Source organism: Amblyraja radiata, chromosome 22 (assembly GCF_010909765.2).
Source record: "Amblyraja radiata isolate CabotCenter1 chromosome 22, sAmbRad1.1.pri, whole genome shotgun sequence".
Lineage (NCBI taxonomy): Eukaryota > Metazoa > Chordata > Chondrichthyes > Rajiformes > Rajidae > Amblyraja > Amblyraja radiata.
Genome location: NC_045977.1, coordinates 35,428,685 through 35,445,538, shown reverse-complemented (window position 1 = coordinate 35,445,538; position 16,854 = coordinate 35,428,685). Strand labels below are relative to the sequence as shown.

At 43.9% G+C, this 16,854-nt stretch overlaps 1 protein-coding gene across 1 annotated transcript in view; it reads right to left on the bottom strand.

Annotated features, from left to right (window-relative positions):
* Nucleotides 1-16,136, bottom strand: part of pemt (phosphatidylethanolamine N-methyltransferase) — an 89,899-nt gene extending 73,763 nt beyond the window's left edge. Inside the window, exons 1-2 of the mRNA XM_033041028.1 lie at nt 16,036-16,136; nt 1,349-1,456 (exon numbers count right to left, since the gene is read on the bottom strand). Coding sequence (XP_032896919.1) covers nt 1,349-1,441 — 93 coding nt within the window. The 5' untranslated portion in view covers nt 1,442-1,456; nt 16,036-16,136. The remainder of the gene's footprint in view (nt 1-1,348; nt 1,457-16,035) is intronic.
* Nucleotides 16,137-16,854: the final 718 nt, after the last annotated feature.

The window sequence follows — 16,854 nt, the reverse complement described above, 5'->3', positions numbered from 1 at the left end:
CATATCTCTAAACTAAACACGAGGAGAAATTGAAACAAAGGGGAGTTTCTCCAATCACTTAAATATAAACGAATTGCTTACTCTGATGCACAATATCTACTATTTCTTTACATTCCATCCATCGAAGCCATTTACTAATATTCTTACACAATTCTTTTGCCTCCAACTCTTTCTACAAATGCCCTGCAAGAGCAAGTTAGAGGGAAGGAAAAATATTACTATATTTCAGGATAAGTGACACCAATATGGCTTGAAGGGCCGAATGGCCTACTTCTGCACCTATTGTCTATTGTCTAATATTAAAACTGAGGTAAATTTCTATGAAATTGCTCATGGGGTTTTAAAAAGTAAATCTACCAGTAGACAATTTCTTTTCTAATCCTTTAGTATTCACCCTCACTTTAGCTTTAATATAATAATAATCTTAAAATTGTTTTTTTGTTTGGATTGCATTTTCCATTCTTTATTTCTGAAGTTTTCTTTCTGAACCTTATTGTGTGTTATGCCTTTAATATCATCCAGACAACTCTTTTTAAAGTTACAATTGTAAGCGTGGCTTAAACTTCTGCCCAAACTGAACGTATTCATGATTTAAACCACTTATTGACCTTGGAGATAATACTACATGAAGCAGAAACTTCAGAACCCAAGTCAAGGCTCTTGAGCGGAGGCACAGAAATATCGGACCTGATTTTGGAACAATATCTGGGAAAGGATCAGGGGTAACTGTTGGCGCAGCGGTAAAGTTGCTGCCTCACAGCGCCAGAGACCCGGGTTCGATCCGGACTACGGGTGCAAACTGTACAGAGTTTGTCTGCCCTCTGACAGCGAGGGTTTTCTCCAGGGGCTCTGGTTTCCTCTCAACTCCAAAGACATGCCAGTTGATTGGCTGGAGTAAAGATTATATATCATGCCTATGTAGGATAGCGTTAGTGCGCAGGGAATGAGGATCGCTGGTCGGCGTGGACTCAGTGAGCCGAAGGGCCTGTTTCTGTGCTTCATTCCTAAAACTGAAACTAAAAACCGACAGAAACAGAAGTCATTGAAAGGATTTGTGAGAAGAAGTGAGGCATTAAAAGAGAAATAAAATCACTTGAAAATGTTTAATTCTACATCACAAAAGTTTGACGGCATCTTCAAAGATGAACATTGGGAAACGGTCAACAAATATGGTCACTGGAAAGACTGCAAATGCATTTCCAGTGAATTAATGGTTAGTTTTATGATTGCCAATTGTTCACGACAGATGAGTATGTACTTCAGAAATGTACTTCAGTCTTGCTGCACTGGAGGCTTGTACATCAAGTGTTAAAAAATGTAAAAGCATATAAGCAACAATAATACTCACAATATTCCAGAACAACGGGTTGAATGCAACCGCCAGGATAGCTAAATTAAACTTCAAGTTGGTCCAGTCACAGTAGCTGAAAATATCTGCCATTACTGAAATATCGACCTGAAAGAAATTATTTTTAAATTTCTATTTCCAGTAAAAGGAGACTTACAAAAATTACAAAATTCTTTTAAGCTTACAAAATTCTTAAGGGGTTGGAAATGCTAGATGCAGGAAGATTATTCCCAATGTTGGGGAAGTCCAGAACAAGGGGTCACAGTTTAAGGATAAAGGGGGAAATCTTTTAGGACCGAGATGAGAAAAACATTTTTCACACAGAGAGTGGTGAATCTCTGGAATTTTCTGCCACAGAATGTAGTTGAGGCCAGTTCATTGGCTATATTTAAGAGGGAGGTAGATGTGGCCCTTGTGGCTAAAGGGATCAGGGGGTATGGAGAGAAGGCAGGTACAGGATACTGAGTTGGATGATCAGCCATGATCATATTGAATGGCGGTGCAGGCTCGAAGGGCCGAATGACCTACTCCTGCACCTATTTTCTATGTTTCTATGTTAACATTTCCAAAGGATCGTAAAAACTTAGAGTACAGCTTGTAAAACAGTAGGCATCACAGCCACAGAGACCAGAAAAGCCGCAACTACATAGATAACTGTGCCAAGTTAGTTGATCTTTGCTTGGGTACAGATTGCATGTTTGAAATTAACAAGTGCCAACTCTTATCAAAAGTGAAAATAACAAACGAGATGTGGATTGGCTATGGATGTATTCCACAATCATGCCACAGTACTTACTTACATGGTAAATGGTATGGCATGGAGTGAATTGTGACTTGCAATACTCAAGCCATCGTCCACCCAGGCCAACATAGTGTTTGCTTCTTAAGTACTTGGTGCATTTACACATTAAATTGTCAGTGATTGTGAACAAGTACAACAAGGGAGGGATCTCTGGCTCTCAACTCTTCTCCCTGCATCCACCCTGTCAAGCTCCTTGCTGGAGAATGCGTGCCTAGTCTACTCAAATGCTTCTCATAGAGAAACCCACCATCTGAAAATAATCTAGTTAATCTTCAATGTAATCATACATAAAATTAGATCAAAAACTTCACATAATATAGTAGCTATGGTCCCAACAATTGCCTATATACTTACAATAATACATTTATTTATGTAATCAAATAATCCGGTAACGAAAACTAACGTACTATTTACTTTAAAAGCACACAGAGTTCTGGAGTAACTTAGAAGGTCAGACAGTATCTCTGGACAACAGAGAATTTATTTACCTGCCAAGTCACAAAGAACTTGCTCGTTGGCATTCAGCGATTTTATGAAAGAGGCCACCCAGGCTTCCTTAAACACCAGCATTACAGGTGACGTTTTGGGTCGAGACCCTTCATCACCTCGACCCGAAACGTCACCTATTCCTTTTCTCAACAGATGGTGCTTTTTGTGTCTATCGTCGATTTAAACCAGCATCTGCAGTTCCTTCCTAAACACAGGTCTTCCTCGTCTATTCTACTGCTCAATAGATTATTCAAATGTGATTTCTCCTTTCTAAATCCAAATCCAACTAACTCTGCTAATTTCTGCCCCTATCAAGGTGTTGGAGTGGATATAGCCTTCAGTATAGAATCTAGCATTTTCCATATTCTTAATGTCAGATTAAAAGGTTGATAGTTGACTGTTTGTTTCCACCTCCCCCCCCCCCCCCACTTTCTTAAATGTCCACCAACGGCACAAGATTCTGAAAAGGACAAACAACATAGAAAATAATTTGTAGAAACTGCACAAAGTGTGAAGAAAGTAATCATGAAAGGGAAAGGTGTTGCAGATTGCTCTCAGATCAATTACAGTGTGAACAGAGGTATGATAATGGAACTAAGGGAGGGGTGGTTCATTATCACCATAAGTTGTTTAGAACAACATCTGCATTGTGCTCAATACTATTTATACTGCAGCGTAATTTATACAGAGTTAGGAAATTCACAATGAGGGCACATTTTGTGGTGAATCATTATATGGCCAGCACAATTTATAAATACACTTAAATATATTAAAAAAAGCACGATTCATACGAGTCTAAAGATATGGTACTTCAATACTCATGATCTGCTTATTGCAACTTATCCAGTCGTTTTTAAAAACAAAAGAGGACTCAAATACTTAGGGAAAAATTATTGAACTCGAGTGTACTAATGTTAAATGTGCTTAATTTTTAACATGCATGAATTGTATTCCTCAGGACAAGTAATATTCTGGCAGTAAAAACAAAGGGCCAGAAAACCTCAGTTAATCAGGTAGCACCCTGAGAGAAATGGAATGAATGTTTCAGCTCATTGAGGTTTCAAAACCAAAATATATTAAGATGGTAATTCATGTGGGACAGGGACTCGGCAACAGTAATACAAGCAACATAACATTAATAAAGAAAATAATGGCATTAAATATAACAACACTTCGGACAAAAGAAGATTTCCCTGTAAGGTTCTACACCAGACTAGGGTAAATAGATTTTTTATATATAAGGGAAATCAAATAATCTGGCGATCACAACAAAAATGGCACCAAGGAGAAAAATCAGCCAAAATCTTATTGAAAATGTTAGCAAACAGAAGGGGTCAAATGTCCTACTGCTTCTAATTCTTGTGTTCTATCTTTCTGATGCAAGTAAACATGAATAAATGTATTTTTATGTTTACAAGCAAGTCAATGTATACAGCAAATTGTTGACGGCCCACTACTAGCTGGACATCACTCATATTGCCAATTGAGTAGAATCCTCCTTTGTCAGTGAGGCTAAACACAAATTGGAAGAACAACATCTCATATTTCGCTTGGGCAGCTCACAACCCACTGGTATGAATATTGAAGGTAGACACAAAATGCTGGAGTAACTCAGCAGGACAGGCAGCATCACTGGAGAGAAGGAATGGGTAACATTCTGGGTCGAGACCCTTCTTCAGAATCTGATTTACCTTCGAATTAAACCAGCATCTGCAGTTCTTTCCTACACAGTACAAATATTGATTTCTCTAACTTAAAGTAACCCCCCACATTCCCTCTCTCTCCATCCCTCCTCCACCCAAGTCGCAACAGCTTCTCGTTCTCACCTAGCAAACAGCTAACATTGGCCTTTTTCTTTATCATTGTTACTTTTTTGCATATCTTTCAGGGATTTGTTGTGTATATATATCTACATCACCTCTATATCTCTCGTTTCTCTTTTCCCCGACTCTCAGTCTGAAGAAGGGTCTCGATCCAAAACGTCACCCATTCCTTCTCCCCAGAGATGCTGCCTGTCCCGCTGAGTTACTCCAGCATTTTGTGTCTAAGACTGTTAATATTATCCGACTGAGATGTTGGGCTAGCTAGTTGGTAACTGCTGGTTTTCCACCTGTCATGTTTGTTAAGTTTGAGAGCAATATTCGCAACTTCAAACCAAATTGCAGTAAAGGTTTTTATAATGAAATTCTGAGGGATTTCATAGGTTTGGTTGAGTCTTTTGGAATTAGAAAATGAGGGAAATTCATAAAATTAATGGGCGACCCAGAAGCTTAGAAGTGCGGCTAAGAATCTCAATCTAACCAGTTTGACAAGGAATACATTGCAATTAGTTCAGGTGAAGGAATTAGTTCAGGTAAACAATTCAGAATATCACGACAGCTTCCAATAAGCAAAAAAATATCTTGCATCTACAAAGATGTAGGAGTCATTTGTTCTTTTTAGTTACTGTTAATTTCATCTCAATTCATCTATATTTAAATAAAAGCATAAGAAAATTCGATTTAAATTTTTTTTTACGTACCATGATACAAGGCGTGGATCAAGTTAAAACCTGATGATTTGGAACAGCCTCAGAGTGTGCACATAAGATAGAGCTGTCTGGTTAGTCCTGTCTAATTCCAAAGGGCTCAACCAAAGTTACGTAATCCCTCGATGATAACTTAATCATATCAACCTTTGCAGCAATTTGGTTTGAAGTTGCGAATATTGCTCTCAAACTTAACAAACGTGAGATGTGGAAAACCAACTAGCTAGCCCAATATCTTATTTGGATAATGTTAGAGTTGGATTGCATTCATCACAGGACGTAATAATGCAGTAAAAGTATTAAAAAATCCTCACTAAATCAGATAGCATCCTGAGAGAAATGGAATTAATGTTTTACTCAATGATGTTTTCAAAACCAAAATATATCAAGGTGGTAACGAATCAGGGACAGGGACTCGGCAGAAGCAACACAAGCAACATAGTTATAACGTACCATGATATAAGGCGTGGATTAAGTTAAAACTTGATGATTTGGAATTTAGCTTCAGAGTGTGCATAAGCTAGTGCTGTCTGGATAAACAATTGACCTGGCAGTGACTGTGCTTATGGAGTGGAGGTTTTGCATTGGCTCCACTCCAATGGGGAGTTTGTTGGAAGCAAAGTGCAATATTGGAGCAAGCAAGGTTTCAGTCAATATTGAAGTTCTGTCACAGCTTGTACAATGCAGGCTGGGGTCATGCAAAGCTATCATTGATAACCCGGGTTCAATATGTACGGAGTTTGTACGTTCTCCTCGTGACCTTCGTGGGTTTTCTGCGCGATCTTCAGTTTCCTCTCACACTCCACAGGTTTGTAAGTTACCGTAATTGGCTTGGTATAAGTGTAAATTGTCCCTAGTGTGTATAGGATAGTGTTAATGTGCGGGGATCGCCGGTCGGTGCGGACGCGGTGGGCCGAATGGCTGGAACTCTGGAATAAAATTAGAAAACATTGGGGGAGGGAAAAATATCAAGGTAGAATGGGTTGAAAGAGAGACTTTTCACATATCAGTCTGAAGAAGTCTTCTGACGTGAAACGTCATTTATCCATGCCCTCCAGAGATGTTGCCTGACCTGTTCAGTTACTCCAGCAATGTGTTTTGTTCAAGATCCCAAGATTGTTCAACATAATTGTATAAGGGGTAAGAGTGTTGTAAAAACAAGCCTGAAGGCTTTGTGTCTCAATGCAAGGAGCATTCGTAATAAGGTGGATGAGTTGAATGTGCAGATAGCTATTAATGACTATGATATAGTTGGGATCACGGAGACATGGCTCCAGGGTGACCAAGGCTGGGAGCTGAACATCCAGGGATATTCAATATTCAGGAAGGATAGAGAGAAAGGAAAAGGAGGTGGGGTAGCGTTGCTGATTACAGAGGAGATTAACGCAATGGAAAGGAAGGACATTAGTTTGGAGGATGTGGAATCGGTATGGGTAGAGCTGCGAAACACTAAGGGGCAGAAAACGCTGGTGGGTGTTGTGTACAGGCCACCTAACAGTAGTAGTGAAGTTGGAGATGGTATCAAACAGGAAATTAGAAATGCGTGCGACAAAGGCAAAACAGTTATAATAGGTGACTTCAATCTACATGTAGATTGGGTGAATCAAATTGGCAGGGGTGCTGAGGAAGAGGATTTCTTGGAATGTATGCGGGATAGTTATCTAAATCAACATGTAGAGGAACCAACGAGAGAGCAGGCTGTTTTAGACTGGGTATTGAGTAATGAGGAAGGGTTAGTTAGCAGTCTTGTTGTACGTGCCCCCTTGGGCAAGAGTGACCATAATATGGTTGAGTTCTTCATTAGGATGGAGAGTGACATTGTTAATTCAGAAACAATGGTTCTGAACTTAAAGAAAGGTAACTTTGAGGGTATGAGATGTGAATTGGCCAAGATTGACTGGCAATTAATTCTAAAAGGGTTGACGGTGGATATGCAATGGAAGACATTTAAAGACTGCATGGATGAACTACAAAAATTGTTCATCCCAGTTTGGCAAAAGAATAAATCAGGGAAGGTAGTACATCCGTGGATAACAAGGGAAATCAGGGATAGTATCAAAGTGAAGGATGATGCGTACAAATTAGCCAGAAAAAGCAGCATACCGGAGGACTGGGAGAAATTCAGAGACCAGCAGAGGAGGACAAAGGGCTTAATTAGGAAAGGAAAAATAGATTATGAAAGAAAACTGGCAGGGAACATAAAAACTGACTGCAAAAGTTTTTATAGATATGTGAAAAGAAAGAGATTAGTTAAAACAAATGTAGGTCCCTTGCAGTCAGAAACAGGTGAGTTGATCATGGGGAACAAGGATATGGCGGACCAATTGAATAACTACTTTGGTTCCGTCTTCACTAAGGAAGACATAAATAATCTGCCGGAAATAGCAGGGCCGGGTCAAAGGAGTTGGAGGAATTGAGTGAAATCCAGGTTAGCCGGGAAGTGGTGTTGGGTAAATTGAATGGATTAAAGGCCGATAAATCCCCAGGGCCAGATAGGCTGCATCCCAGAGTACTTAAGGAAGTAGCTCCAGAAATAGTGGATGCATTAGTAATAATCTTTCAAAACTCTTTAGATTCTGGAGTAGTTCCTGAGGATTGGCGGGTAGCAAACGTAACCCCACTTTTTAAGAAGGGAGGGAGAGAGAAAACAGGGAATTACAGACCAGTTAGTCTAACATCGGTAGTGGGGAAACTACTAGAGTCAGTTATTAAAGATGGGATAGCAGCACATTTGGAAAGTGGTGAAATCATTGGACAAAGTCAGCATGGATTTACAAAAGGTAAATCATGTCTGACGAATCTTATAGAATTTTTCGAGGATGTAACTAGTAGCGTGGATAGGGGAGAACCAGTGGATGTGGTGTATCTGGACTTCCAGAAGGCTTTCGACAAGGTCCCACATAAGAGATTAGTATACAAACTTAAAGCACACGGCATTGGGGGTTCAGTATTGATGTGGATAGAGAACTGGCTGGCAAACAGGAAGCAAAGAGTAGGAGTAAACGGGTCCTTTTCACAATGGCAGGCAGTGACTAGTGGGGTACCGCAAGGCTCAGTGCTGGGACCCCAGCTATTTACAATATATATTAATGATCTGGATGAGGGAATTGAAGGCAATATCTCCAAGTTTGCGGATGACACTAAGCTGGGGGGCAGTGTTAGCTGTGGGGAGGATGCTAGGAGACTGCAAGGTGACTTGGATAGGCTGGGTGAGTGGGCAAATGTTTGGCAGATGCAGTATAATGTGGATAAATGTGAGGTTATCCATTTTGGTGGCAAAAACAGGAAAGCAGACTATTATCTAAATGGTGGCCGACTAGGAAAAAGGGAGATGCAGCGAGACCTGGGTGTCATGGTACACCAGTCATTGAAAGTAGGCATGCAGGTGCAGCAGGCAGTGAAGAAAGTGAATGGTATGTTAGCTTTCATAGCAAAAGGATTTGAGTATAGGAGCAGGGAGGTTCTACTGCAGTTGTACAGGGTCTTGGTGAGACCACACCTGGAGTATTGCGTACAGTTTTGGTCTCCAAATGTGAGGAAGGACATTATTGCCATAGAGGGAGTGCAGAGAAGGTTCACCAGACTGATTCCTGGGATGTCAGGACTGTCTTGTGAGGAAAGACTGGATAGACTTGGTTTATACTCTCTAGAATTTAGGAGATTGAGAGGGGATCTTATAGAAACTTATAAAATTCTTAAGGGGTTGGACAGGCTAGATGCAGGAAGATTGCTCCCGATGTTGGGGAAGTCCAGGACAAGGGGTCACAGCTTAAGGATAAGGGGGAAATCCTTTAAAACCGAGATGAGAAGAACTTTTTTCACACAGAGAGTGGTGAATCTCTGGAACTCTCTGCCACAGAGGGTAGTCGAGGCCAGTTCATTGTCTATATTTAAGAGGGAGTTAGATGTGGCCCTTGTGGCTAAGGGGATCAGAGGGTATGGAGAGAAGACAGGTACGGGATACTGTTGGATGATCAGCCATGATCATATTGAATGGCGGTGCAGGCTCGAAGGGCCGAATGGCCTACTCCTGCACCTAATTTCTATGTTCTAAGATTGCAGTTCATTTTCTCACATATTTGATCTGAAACCAGGTGTCAATTAAACCTAATAATACATTAACTGATCCTCTTTCCAAAGATGCTGCCTGTCCTGCTGAATATTCCAGCATTTTTTTTTATCCCTTATTTAAGGGAGTGGATTCCCTGACAAAATCCCTCCTTTATTATAAGGAATTTCACATCATAAAATAAGGAGAAAAATTAAACTATGTTAATCTTCAGAACACCTTACATTTTATATCAGCATATTGTTGTGGTATCTTAATTTGAAGGAACGGCGATGCAATGTCTAATCGTACAGGTGCACAACCTTTTATCCGGAGTTCCGGAAACCGAAAAACTCCGAAAACCGGCCATTTTTTCCAGGATGTCGTCTGCACACCAAAGCTCGCGTTTGGCGCCAAACTTGACCCGAAACGACCCACGGTCAACCCAGGTCTGTACTACTGTAGCGGCTGCCTCCTCCGCGGAGACACCGGGGAGACACTTAAACATCTGTAAATCATTGCTTAAATGTTCGTCAGTTAGTTTGGAGGGCTTTTATGTGAAGGGGGGGGGGGTGAAGGGGGAAACTTTAATTCTTAGTCCCCTACCTGGTCGGTGAGGCGGGGAGCGGGCAATGCCTTACCGGGTCGCCGTGCAGTAAGCTCCGGAGCGCTGTGGCCGCCAACTCCCAGCTGGGGCTGCGGCCGTCGGCGGCGCCAGTTGTAGCTCCGACCCCGGTAAAACTACCCCTGGCTGCGCGGCGCTCCAAATCCAGCGCGGCCCGCGGCCGGACGTCCGCAGCCCCAGCACCGCTGTGGCCGCCGACATGTTGTGTGTCGGCGACCACAGCGCTCCGGAGCTTACCGCACGGCGACCCGGTAAGGCATTGCCCGCTCCCCGTTGGTATCCCAGCGCTGCGACGCCGCCGTCTCCCAACATTCGCGGAGCTGGGGCTGCGGGCGTCCGGCCGCGGGCTGCGCTGGATTTGGAGCGCCGCGCAGCCAGGGGTAGAGTTGCCGAGGTCGGAGCTCCAACTGGCGCCGCCCGCGGCCGGACGCCCACAGGCCCCAGCTCCGCGATGTTGGGAGTCGGCGGCCACAGCGCTCCGGAGCTTACTGCACGGCGATCCGGTAAGGCATTGCCCGCTCCCCGCCTCTCCGACCAGGTAGAGGACTAAGAATTAAAGTTTCCCCCTTCACCCCCCCCAACCCAACCCATCACATAAAATCCCTCCAAACTAACTGACTAACATTTATGCAATGATTTACAATGATTCCCCGGTCTCCGGGGAGGAGGCAGCCGCTCCAGACTTTTCAAGCCGCCTGCGCTACCTACCTAATTACGCTAAAAATCTTCCATTCAGAAATCCGAAATATTCCGAAATCCGACAAGTATCTGGTCCCAAGGCTTTCGGATAAAAGGTTGTGCACCTGTACCAGTTTCCTGCCAATGGAAATACAGTGCCCTCCATAATGTTTCGGACAAAGACCCATCATTTATTTATTTGCCTCCGTACTCCACAATTTGAGATTTGTAACAGAAAATAAATCACATATGGTTAAAGTTCACAGTCAGATTTTATTAAAGGGTATTTTAATACATTTTGGTTTCACCATGTAGAAATTACAGCAGTGTTTATACATAGTCCCCCATTTCAGGGCACCATAATGTTTGGGACACATGGCTTCACAAGTGTTTGTAATTGCTCAGGTGTGTTCAGTTGCCTCCTTAACGCAGGTATAAGACAGCTCTCAGCACCTAGTCTTTCCATCACCTTTGGAAACTTTTATTGCTGTTTATCGACATGAGGACCAAAGTTGTGCCAATGAAACTCAAAGAAGCCATTATGAGACTGAGAAACAAGAATAAAACTGTTAGAGACATCAGCCAACCCTTAGGCTTACCAAAATCAACTGTTTGGAACATCATTAAGAAGAAAGAGAGCACTGGTGAGCTTATTCATTGACTACAGCTCGGCATTTAATACAATCATCCCCTCCAAGCTGGTTACCAAGCTCTCAGAACTGGGTCTCTGCGCATCCCTCTGCAATTGGATCCTCAACTTCCTCATTCACAGACCACAGTCTGTTCGTATTGGTGGAAATGTGTCAGCCTCGATAACAATCAGCACGGGAGCACCTCAAGGCTGCGTGCTCAGCCCCCTGCTGTACTGACTCTATACTCATTACAGCGTAACCGGTCATAGTGCGAACTCCATCATCAAGTTCGCCGAAGACACCACTGTTGTGGGACGTATCACTGATGGGGCGAGTCTGAGTATAGAAGTGAGATTGACCGATTGACCAAATGGTGCCAGCACAATAACCTGGCTCTCATCACCAGCAAAACCAAGGACTTTGGAAGGAGTAGGATGGGGACCCACAGTCCTGTTTATATCAATGGTGGAAATGGTCAAGAGCTTCAAATTCCTGGGCGTGCATATCTCTGAAGATCTCTTCTGGTCCCAGAACACTGATGCAACTATAAAGAAGGCACATCAGTGGCTCTACTTCCTGAGAAGACTACGGTGAATCGGTATGTCAAGGAGGACTCTCTCGAACTTCTACAGGTGCACAGTTGAGAGCATGCTGACTGGTTGCATCGTGGCTTGGTTCTGCAACTTGAGCGCCCAGGAGCGGAAAAGACTGCAAAAAGTTGTAAACACTGCCCAGTCCATCATTGGCTCTGACCTCCCTACCATTGAGGGGATCAATCGCTGTCGCTGCCTCAAAAAGGCTGGCAGCATCATCAAGGACCCACACCATCCTGGCCACACACTCATCTCTCCGCTGCCTTCAGGTAGAAGGTACAGGAGCCTGAAATCTGTAACATCCAGGTTCAGGAACAGCTTCTTCCCCACAGCCATCAGACTATTAAACTCAACTCAAACAAAAATCTAAACTTTAATAGCCTATTGTACTTTATCTGGTTATTTATGTGTGTACATGTGTGTTCAATGGTATATGGGCACACTGATCTGTTCTGTATTTATTTATACCTACAATATCAACAACTAAGTTACAGAGAAAGGTTGAATAAGTTAGGTCTTTATTCTCTGGAGCACAGAAGGTTAAGGGGGGACTTGATAGAGGTCTTTAAAATGATGAGAGGGATAGACAGAGTTGATGTGGACAAGCTTTTCCCTTTGAGAATAGGGAAGATTCAAACAAGAGGACATGACTTCAGAATTAAGGGACAGAAGTTTAGGGGTAACATGAGGGGGAACTTCTTTACTCAGAGAGTGGTAGCGGTGTGGAATGAGCTTCCAGTGGAAGTGGTGGAGGCAGGTTCGTTGGTATCATTTAAAAATAAATTGGATAGGCATATGGATGAGAAGGGAATGGGGGGTTATGGTATGAGTGCAGGCAGGTGGGACTAAGGGAAAATAATTGTTCGGCACGGACTTGTAGGGCCGAGATGGCCTGTTTCCGTGCTGTAATTGTTATATGGTTAATATTCTGTTGTGCTGAAGCAAAGCAAGAATTTCATTGTCCTATCTGGGATACATGACAATAAACTCTCTTAAACTCTCAGACCTGTCCCAGACCTCTCAGATCGTCTGGGACAGGTCTGCTCTGTGTCCCCAGAGTCAGAACTAAACATGGAGAGGCAGCATTTAGTTTTTATGCACAACATATATGGAACAAACTCCCAGAAAACTGCAGGTCTGCTGCAACTCTCAGCTCTTTTAAATCTAGACTGAAGACTTTTCTGTTTGCCGCTGCCTTTCAGTAAACAATACAATTTATTAATTACCTATACTGCACTGTAACTTCTATTCCTGGTTTAATTCTATTTTAAATATTTTATTTGATTGCTTTTAATTTTGTAATTATTTTATCTGAATAATCTAAAAATCATTTTACATCTAAATGTCATTTTATATGTGTTTCTTTCCAATGCTTTTAATGTTTTATGTAAAGCACTCCTAAAATCTTGAATCTTACTGATCGCAAAGGGACTAGCAGGCCAAGGAAGACCTCCACAGCTGATGACAGAATAATTATCTCTATAATATAGGAAAAAAAACAAACACCTGTCTGACAGATCAGAAACACTCTTCAGAAGTCAGGTGTGGATTTGTCCATGACCACTGTCCACAGAAGACTTCATGAACAGAAATATAGAGGCCATACTGCTAGATGCAAACCACTGGTTAGCTGCAAAAATATTATAGCCAGGTTACAGTTTGACATGAAGTACTTAAAAGAGCAACCACTTGTTCTGGAAAAAGGTCTTGTGGACAGATGAGACAAAGATTAACTAATATCAGAGTGATGGCAAGAGCAAAGTATGGAGTAGAGAAGGAACTGCCCAAGATCCAAAGCATACCACCTCATCTGTGAAACATGGTGGGGGGGGGGGGGGGGGGGGGGGGGGGGGGGGGGGGGGGGGGGGGGGTGTTATGGCTTGGTCATGTATGGCTGCTGAAGGTACTGGCTCACACCTTTATTGATGATACAACTGCTGATGGTAGTAGCATAATGAATTCTGAAGTGTATAGACACATCCTATCTGCTCAAGTTCAAACTAATGCCTCAAACAATTCCACAGCAAGACAATGATCCCAAACATACTGCTAAAGCAACAAAGGGTTTTTTCAAAACTAAAAAATGGTAAATTCTTGAGTGGCTAAGTCAATCACTCGATCTGAACCCAATTGACCATGCCTTTTATCTGCTGAAGAGAAAATTGAAGGGAACTAGCCCCCAAAATAGGCATAAGGTGAAGGTGGCTGCAATACAGGCCTGGTAGAGCATCAGCAGAGAAGACCCAGCAACTGATGACATCCATGAATCGCAACTTCGAGCAGTCGTTGCATGCAAAGGATATGCAACAAAATACTAAACATGACTACTTTTACTTACATGACATTGCTGTGTCCCAAACATTATGGTGCCCTGAAATGGGGGGACTGTGTATAAACACAGCTGTAATTTCTACATGGTGAAACCAAAATGTATAAAATCTGAAAATGTACACTTTAACCACTTGTGGTTTTTTTTTTCAATTGCAAATCTCAAATTATGGAGTACAGAGGCAAATTAATAAATGATGGGTCTTTGTCCCAAAACATTATGGAGGGCTGTCCAATAATTTACATAGTTTAAATGTCTCAATTTCATGCAGAATCAGCTACCACAATCGGTATACAGTTAACATTAAAAGGAAAGGCACTGATTGTGTAGCCCAGTGGGTCAGGCAGCATCCAGCTTTTTATTTAGGTTTAGTTTTAGAGATACATTGGGGAAACAAGCCCTTCAGCCCACCGAGTCCTTGTTGACCAGTGATCCCCGCACACTAAGACTATCCTACACACATTAGGGGCAATTTACAGTTTTACCAAGTCAATTAACCTACAAACCTGTACGTCTTTGGAGTGTGGGTGGCAACCAGAGCACCCGGAGAAAACCCACGCGGGTCACGGGGAGAAAGTACAAACTCCAAACAGACAGCACCCGTAGTCATGATCGAACCCGGGTCTCTGCAGCAACTCTGTCGCTGCGCCACCGTGCCGCTCCATCTGTGGAGGACATGTTCTTCAACAACCATCGAAACACGGAATGCAGATTTGGTTTACAAAAAAACACAAAGTGCTGGAGTAACTCAGCAGGTCAGGCAGCATCCCAGGAAAACGTGGATAGGCGACATTTCAGGTCAAGACCTTTCTTCAGACTGATCGCAGGGGCGGATGGGGCAAGTAATAGGTGGATATAAGTGAGGGGGATTTATGATGGTTGGACAAAGGCCAGTGATGAAAACAGGGGTGTGAAACAAAAGGATAAACGAGTTACAAATTGTGAAGCTGGAGGAAGAAATGGAGGTGGGAGGTGGGAAATAAGTGCAATTGAGGGAAAAGGTGACAGGGAACAATGAAAGAAAGGGGGAGATATTCTCCGGAGATGCTGCCTGACCCGCTGAGTTACTCCAGCACTTTGTGCCTTTTTTTCTGTAAACCAGTATCTGCAGTTGCTTGTGCCTAAGAGGTTGTGTCTCGGGTACATGGGCTGGGACGGAGTGAATAGACGCCCTTGCCTGGTGGTCAAGGCACCCCCGGCCCCCCTCTCCTCACAGGTTATAGTAGAATTAGCCCATTCGGCCCATCGAGTCTACTCCGCCATTCAATCATGGGTGATCTCTGCCACCTCATACCATTTTCCTGCCTTCTCCCCATAACCCTTGACACACATTCTAATCCCATCTCCCCTCCTCCCCTTCCCTGTCCCCCTCTCCTCCCCTTCCCTCTCTTTATCCTCCCCTTTCCTCTCCTTCTCTCTTCCCTCATCTCCTTCTCCCCTTCCCTCTCTCTATCCCTCTCCCTCTATCCTCCCCTTTCCTCTCCCTCTCTCCTCTCCTATCCCCCTCTCACTGTCTCCTCTCCCCTCTCCCCATCCTCTCCTCCCTCTTCTCTTTCCTCTCCTTCTCTCTCCCTCATCTCCTTCTCCCCTCCCCTTCCCCTCCCCCCTCTTCCTCTCCCCTCTCCTCCCCCTCCCCCCCTCTTCCTCTCTTCCTCTCCTCCCCCTCCCTCCTCTCCTCTCCTCTCCTCCCTCTCCTCTCCTCCCCCCTCCTCTCCTCCCCCTCTCCTCCCCCTCTTCCCCTCCCCCTCTTCTCTCCTCTTCCCCTCCCCCCCTCTTCCCCTCCCCCCCCTTCCTCTCCTCCCCCTCCCTCTCCTCTCCTCTCTCCCTCTCCTCTCCTCTCCCTCTCCTCTCCCCCCCCTCTCCTCTCCCCCTCCCCTCCTCTCCTCTCCCCCTCCTCTCCCTCTCCCCCCCGGCCACACAAGACACTCCAGGCAGGCGGGCGGACAGGCGGGAGTGCGGCCTACCTTGGTGATGTCCAGCGTGTCCAGGCCTCCACAACAACCGGCCTCCCGCAGTCTGTGAGCGGCCACCGTGCCCCCCGGCGCCCGGCCCGGCCCGCCACTGCGCACGCGCAACCCCGCGGTGCGCCATGGGACTTGTAGTTTCACCAAAGTTGCAAAGTCAGACACACAGAGTTTTCAAGAAGGTATGAAAAGCTGGAGTAACACATTTACACATACATACAGATAGGAAGGAACTGCAGATGCTGGTTTAAACCGAAGATAGACACAAAATGCTGGAGTAACTCAGGAGAAACTCAGGCCGCATCTCTGGAGAAAAGGAATGGGTGACGTTTCGGGTCGAGTCCCTTCTTCAGAATGCGATCAGGGAAAAGGGAAACAAGATATCCAAATCAAATCAACCTTTATTGTCATCTTGCAAAGCAACAGTTGTACAGTGCAAAATGAGAAGACGTTTACCAGGGAATACCGGAGCATCGCACGTGAAACTTAAAACATTTCACACATAATAACAATAAAAACAATCCAGTCCCCTTTCCTCTCCCTCTCTCCTCTTCCTATCCCCCTCTCACTGTCTCCCCCCCCCCCCCTCCTCTCCCCTCTCAATCTCAATCAAAACAATCACAATATAGATGGTGATATAGAACAAATAGAACAAACCAATATTGTCTATTGTCTATAAACTAGACTAAGTGGGACCCGGAGGGCTGGTCCCCCAACGCAATATTCAATCTTCAGTCTGAAGAAGGGTTTCGGTCCGAAACGTTGCCTATTCCCTTCGCTCCATAGATGCTGCTGCACCCGCTGAGTTTCTCCAGCACT